The 7500-nt window shown below is 40.3% G+C and overlaps 1 protein-coding gene across 1 annotated transcript in view; it reads left to right on the top strand.

The window, feature by feature from the left end:
- Nucleotides 1-2084: 2084 nt before the first annotated feature.
- Tango4 (transport and golgi organization 4) overlaps nucleotides 2085-7500 on the top strand; it is a gene marked incomplete at its 3' end in the record, with an annotated part of 21631 nt that continues 16215 nt past the window's right edge. The window contains 2 exon segments of the mRNA XM_070121960.1: nucleotides 2085-2217; nucleotides 6575-7296. Of these exon segments, the coding sequence (XP_069978061.1) occupies nucleotides 6586-7296 (711 nt within the window).

Below are 7500 nucleotides of genomic sequence, written 5' to 3'. Positions count from 1 at the left end.
TAAAATAAATTCAATGCATTTGCACCGAGGTTTCAACTAAATAAAAGAGAATGATAAGCAATTGTTGTTATTTACCCTATACCTAAGTTATATACAGTATCATTCAGTTATCGTCAGAGTCATCATGGTCTGGGTGGAATTTTTACAGGCTGAATCCTTGCACTAACCTCAGGCTGAAGAACACTGCATTCCATCCCTCCCGCAGGTGCACCTCAGTATTGCAATCCGACGAACAGTTACAGCGGATCAGCAGCAGCAGAGATTCTGGGGCTGGCGGCGTCACTCGTAACTGGAATAATTCGCGTATCACCGAATTTCCATCCCCAATAAGCGTTGCACAACTTACATTTTGTAGAGTCTTGATTGACAAGCACAGGAAGCGTTGCTTGTTCTTGGGGTTCGAGAGAAACGTATCCTTCTTCTGCGTGACAGGCATGGTTGCAGCAACCTTACCAGATGTGCGCCTCCGATGCGTCATTGTTTTCCTGGACAGTTCATCATAGTCATCAAAGACTACCTAGGATCTCTTCTCCGACGCTCTTGATTGTGTCAACGTTAACATTTATACCGTTCATTACATTCTTCAGGTTTTTGTCGGCACTTGAAAGAAACGATCATGAGCAGCTACAGCTACAGGACGGTCAGGGTGTCTTACATATTTCTTGCTTGCCCCGCATTGGACACATCCTTGTTCAGCACTTTTGTCAGCTCTTGCATTGTGCTGTTTGTTTCGACAAGGCGGGCATGGATAAGAGCCAGATAATTAAAAAATCGAAATTTCGTGAAATTCGTGAAATTCGTTTCCCAGAACGGTTTAATGTGTAGTAGCATGTTCTCAGTAGTCAAAATATAGACATTTTCCGGAATTGACCCTTGAGTATTTGTACGGTAATAGTTATAGTTTCAGGTGATTTTTTATATATTACACAAACCACGTCAGTAAAATAAAATACTGAATTTATAAACGGAAGTAGTTTCTTTGGTTTTCTTTCATTCGAATTATTGATATACCTGTTGATTTCCCATTCGAAATGTTGGAAATGAAATTTTGCTGAGCTTTCAACGCTAAATTCATCATGATATCAAACCAATACATGTAGTGAATGTTATTTATCTTGTGTTGGGTTTAATAATGAACTTACCTGAGCTTTTTTAAAAGCTCCCAAGACGCGTTTCTGTCCGCTAGGCTATCCTGCTCGAGGAAAAACTTATTCAAGACAGCAAAAACAGACTCGGCGTTTACATACAGCATCATACAGGGTTCCATTTAAGCTCATTGTAGTCAATTTCCTGTGCTCAGATTTCTTGAGACTTTTGATATGTTGTAGAAGAGATTTTCCTTAATCAAAAATAGGTATTACACCTTCTTTTGCAATTAGTCACAGGTTGAGGTATATTTTGTTGTAAAATGCCTGGACTAATTATCATCCCTTTTGATGTTGAAATATTCATTATCATTACTGTTACTGCTATTGTTATTATCGATATCATTAATATTTTGCTATTACGATTATCATTATCATGAGGATAATCTCTTTAGCTATCATCACAATTGTCTCCATAATCATTTTCATGCTTATTTCAAATGTGCAATTGTGATGATCATTATCACTATTACAATTGACATTTTATCAAGCTTGTCATTTTTAGTGTTTTTATCCCATTATCACCATAGTTGATATTATCATCATCATCATAACCATTATTCAACAGCTGAATTATCATCAGCATGAACATTTTTATTTCCATCACAAGTATGAATGGCGCTTTCACTGTCCTCAATAGTATTTCTATTTCCACACATCCACCAATTTCTTTTTCGCTGAGTTGTTTCGGCTCATAGGAATTACACTGTCAGAAACGTTGCAATTTTGAAATTCAAGAATTGTTGATCTGTCAGAATATTCATCATACTGTCATAGGGTGAGTTACTATCACAGAAAATTGTTAAGGGAAAACGAGCTCTCGTGCCGAACTTGATTTTTTCCCAAGAGAATATATTCAAAATAAATCCAACTTAGTATGTTCATATGTGTAAAGAGATAAAAATGAAATAAGAAAGCAAGATTTTAAACTCAAATTGCATTCATATCCGTTAAAAAGGTATTGAATTTTGGCTTGCTTTCGGTGAAGAAACGACCTCACATGTAAACAAACGTAGCCAAAGCTTTCGGCGTTCTTGAGGTGTAATTTTTGTATCTTCGTTAGTATTTTGGGGTAAGAACGTATAAATGTGTGAAATATTTGTGTTGATAGTTGGTTATTACTTCACTTCGTTTATATTTAGGTAGGAATCTTATGGTATTGTTCTTCTTAATATATATATTTTTTACTTCGTGCAAGGAACGTTTTCGGGAAAGTTGTGGAACTCGGCGATTTTGAATTAGATTTTGAACACATTAGAGTACAAAATTCAGCACTGATGCCTTCACTCATTTACTCTACCCGGTAATTTTCTATATTACCTCTGCCTCTCCGATATCGACTATTTTGGTATCGTTGGATTCCTCTCACTCTATACAATGCAAATATGTAGGTTTTATTGCGGGGGAAACCCCCCCCGTTAGCGACAAACTTGGCCCTGATAGCAGGGGAGGACATGGAAGGTTCCAGGGAAAATGCGGGGTTGAATAACACTAAGAATATAACCCACAGTGAAAATAACCATGATTATTCACATGACTTTCCATTGCAGGAGGCTGTGCCCCTTGTGACCCCCCCAGAGTGGGGGTTGCCACCCCCCAACCCCACGTATTCACAGCAGGATAGGGTGCACATGAATTAGATGCATCGAAAAAGGCGCAAAACCCGCCGCCCCCCAACCTCCGCCGAGGAAACAAAACCTCCACCACGTATTCCTGGCAGGCTAGAGGGTACACAGTTATCAGCGATCTCGGAGCAGTGGACGTATTACATTTACCTCGTAACATTCCCACTGAATCAGCATACTAACTTTGATATAGTCAACATTGTATACAAATACAATTGTAGTATAATCAGGATGAACAAGGTATACTATGAACAGAAGAGCGGCGGTGACCCACCCTTGTCGGGTCGGCGGGTTTTGCACCTTTTTCAATGCATCTAGTTCGTGTGCGCTCTATCCTGCCGTGAATACGTGGGGTTGGGGGGTGGCAGCCCCCACTCTGGGGGGGGTTGCAGGGGGCACAGCCCCCTGCAATGGAAAGTCATGTGAATAATCATGGTTATTTTCACTGTGGGTTATATTATTAGTGTTATTCAACCCCGCATTTTCCCTGGAACCTTCCATGTCCTCCCCTGCTATTGGGGCCAAGTTTGTCGCTAAGGGGGGGTTTCCACGCAATAAAAACTATATATTTGCAATGTGGACAGTGAGAGGAATTCAATGATACCAAAATCGTCAATATTGGAGAGGCGTAGGTAATATAGAAAAATACCCTCTATCCTTGTTATATGAATAATGGTTATGCAGCTTTATATTCTAGTTTTTTAACAAACTGATTTTGCTCAGTTTTCTTGGCTATCCCTTTATCATACCTGAATAAGTTTTGTACTTTATACCTGTTTTGACCAAATCTTGATGCATTCGGATATCGAAAATCAGTTTAGTAAGGAATGAAAGTAAAGATTGAACTCTGAATCAAATCCTAATGTCAGAAGAATGTGTGGGCCTGTACAGCAAAGTTTGTAAGAAACTTGAGCAAGTTGATTTTTCAGTTATATTGCTTCATGGTTGATATAACTGAGTCAGGAGATGTCACTTGAAGGTATTTTTTGTAGACTTACAAAAGTAAAAATCATAAGTATTGAGAGATGTTCTGAGAATATAGATATATAGTAAAGAAAGTCATGAAATCATAGTAAATTTGGAAAAGGGCGTCACCAACGCTTTTCAGGATGAAACTATATTCATTCGATTCCTAGTGTTTTGGTTTGGTTGATTCTGGTGTTTGTTTCCATCGCAAATGGCTAGAGTGTCTACTCCATACCAGAATCGTGCCACTCTTCAAATCAAGAGTTGAGTGTGAAATTTTTTTATCTCTACTGTAATAACGGTACCAATTGTCACTTTACTTTGTTGCAATATTCACGGCAGGAGAGATCATCGGACACACCCGGTATTGCGCACTCCCATATATCGATCGTAGATACGAGAATTGCAGATTGCAGCAGGCTCTGCCCCCTGCAACCCCCCCCACCCAGAAAAACAATGAATCCTACACGTATTCACGGCAGGAGAGAGCGTCGGACAGACCAAGCATCGGGTACTCTCACATATCGGTCTTACACACATGAAGTACCGTATGCACATTAACTAGGGTAAAAGTAAACCTTACAACATACCTGTACAGAGGAGGGGCTGGGTTGTAGGTCATCAATATCACTTGAGGGAGCGGGAGAAGGAGCACCGGTGAGGTCTGCGGGAGCGCTGGAGAGGTCTGCGGGAATGGGAGCGGAGGCGCTGGAGAGGGCTGCGGTTGTAGGAGCGACAGCTGGTCGCTCAGACTGAGGAGGGTATAAGCTGGCAACCTCAACAAGAAAGTTGTGAAATCGAAAATGAAAGTTCCTGTTTATGAACAAGTATCGGGAGAGATATTGTTCATAGTATTCGGGTGTATTACCCAGACGTTTCACTCACTCTTTTATGTCTCTCCAGAGTCTTTCGATATTCTGAGTATGAATATCTCGGTCACCAGGATCAACAAACTCTTTGGAGTGGTTGATAACACGATGTGTGTAACCCTCTTTGTCAAGACCAAGATAGGCTCTCCAACAGTCACTGCAGATAACAGTCCCCGGAAGGATATACTTCTTTATCAGAGGGACCAAAGTGTCCTTATTCTGATTAGGAGAGAGGGAAGGCACTAGAGGAATAAGGAAGGACTTCTTCGACTCCCTCTCTATGCTTCCAAACACCCAGATGTTACTTAGCTCCCGTCCGCGACCATATTTCCGCTTCCCAAAGCAAGACTCATCAATTTCCACAGTGATGTCCTTCCCTCCTATGGGGTCTTGATTTGACAGCCAGTGAGCCGTTGCCTCGGAGCAGAAGCTCCTCCAGTCAATGCTCGTTCTTTCCGCCCATCCAAGATTTTCAAATATCGTATCATGGCTCCATTTCTTTTCCAGCCAGTGATTAATAAAGCACACAATTTCCGATGGACGGACATGTGCTTCTTCGAGAAATGTTCCTTTAAAGTCACTAACGGAGAAGGAGCACTGCTCCCGCCGCTTAGTTTTGGTGATTTTCTACCAATGGCTGCAAAACCACCGACCACATCTTAGTGTACGGGGTAAATTGCAGAATTTGCATAACACTTGAGAGGGTAGCACTCCGTGATTTCAGAATAATTGAAGGCTAGCCTCATCGTCTTCAAAATAGTTTTTGATAACTAACTTGACAACCTTCACACACAGAAGCCATGGCGAGATTAATTTGAAAATTGAATTTCATTGCTTCTATTTTAGCTAATATTCAATCATTGGCTGTTTCCTTCATGAATTCTTTCCCCATTGGCTATTAAATTAACTGCCAAACAATTGACCAATGAAATCGTGATACTGGCCGTGACGTCACGGGCAAGATAACAGGAACAGTATGGGTACGAGACATCCCGTGTATGCGCAGTGGAGAATTCGGTCAGTATTCCCTCACCTCCCGTGTGAATCTCACCTCCTTATATTATTATTTTTTTTTTATATTGATGATTACATATCTTCAAGCCTATAAGGTTAGTCTTTGTCGATTCAGTGGTGACGCCTTTTTCCAATAATACCAAAATCACTAGCTATGAAGAAAGGAGTGATGGCAGCAATTTGATAGATAACATTTGAAAAAAAATGTATTTCTTGAAGATAGCATATCTTTTGACAGTGAAGAATCATGATCAAGAGGGCATCACCACCAACGATACTTTGGCAGAGCACAACAATTTTTTTCCAGAAAGAACCTGGACCAGCTCTATATTTATTATGGAGACTAGGATAGTCACTTAAAGCCCAATTAATTCATTCCAATTATATTTGATGCCTGAAAATGTTTAATGGATTATGTTCAAGATTTACCCCCTAAAACTTTATCTGGATGGCCTAGATGAAATGGAAAGAAAAATTAACTTGTACTAATGTAGTTGCAGTTATTTTTCAGTTTTTTCAGCACAGTGCAATGTTCAGCAATTTAAAACATAATCTATGTTTTTTGTGTTTTGCATTTGAATACAGTAGTATAAAATGGATGTTTGAAAAAGCATAATAAGTAAAGTGAACCCAGATTATCAAGAACAAATGCCTCAAATTTAAAAAGAAAATGTGGTAGGAACATATTTGGCATGAAACATCTTGTCAATCAAAGAATAGATAAGAAAAAAAAAGGCTTGATGTTTCTTGTGTACCCAGATGAATGTTTCATTGAAGTGATATTGTATCTCTCGGAAATAATGTAACCAAGACTGAATCAATGGTTCATGTATAGGGTATTGAAAATATAAGGGTATGTGTCTCATGATTGCTAAAGAGTTATCACTAACATTTTGAAGCAGTATGTGAATAAATTAAATATTGTTATTACCTTTCTTTTTCTCTCTCTCTGTAGGAATAGACAAAATGCCGTCAAGCACAGAAGATGTACAGAGACACTCCGTGCACACCCTTGTCTTCCGCTCCTTAAAACGGACTCATGATATGTTTTTATGTGATCAAGGTGCTTTGCCACCAACGGATATATCTCTAGAAAAGCTGCGACGTTTAGTAAAATCAAGAGACCAGTATGGTCCTGTACTTGGAATAGTGGCTCAGAACAGACACAAAGCAGCAACGCAGCAGATGTATGACAGCACCCCCAACGATCACCCTGTTACAAACAACACAAATGGAGAAGCTTCAGGTCCACTAGCACTTCCAGCACCATCAGGACCTCAGGCACCATTACCCCCCACACCTCCCCCACAGAGCATGGCTCTTGTTCCTGCCACACCCAGCACAGGTGCCAGTGCCAGTCAGCAGTCACTTGTTCCAAGGCGCCCTCCTACCTTGCCCAGACCCAAGTGGCATGCTCCTTGGAAGCTTGCTCGTGTTATTTCGGGGCACCTTGGCTGGGTGAGATGTGTTGCAGTTGAACCAGCCAATGAGTGGTTTGCCACTGGCTCTAATGATCGTGTCATCAAGATATGGGATCTGGCTTCAGGTCAGTTGAAACTCTCACTGACTGGTCACGTGTCTGCAGTGCGTGGCTTGGCTGTATCACCACGCCACCCCTACCTCTTCTCCTGTGGTGAGGACAAGCAGGTCAAATGTTGGGATCTTGAATATAATAAGGTAAAGTATATGGTTATGATTTTGTTGGGTAGAATTTAAGGGACAATATGCCTTCACTAATGGCAAATACAGACACTACCTCTTTTTCATAATTACACCAAGGTGTATATATTGTCTTATCATACTTTTATATCATCAAGAATTTACTCATGTTGAATATACTGTTGCTTCTAAAAATTACAGAATTTGGGTTATTACCCTCTG

The sequence above is a fragment of the Penaeus vannamei genome, chromosome 5 (genome assembly GCF_042767895.1).
Source record: "Penaeus vannamei isolate JL-2024 chromosome 5, ASM4276789v1, whole genome shotgun sequence".
In the NCBI taxonomy this organism is placed as follows: domain Eukaryota; kingdom Metazoa; phylum Arthropoda; class Malacostraca; order Decapoda; family Penaeidae; genus Penaeus; species Penaeus vannamei.
This window is presented reverse-complemented; position numbering and strand designations above follow the sequence as displayed.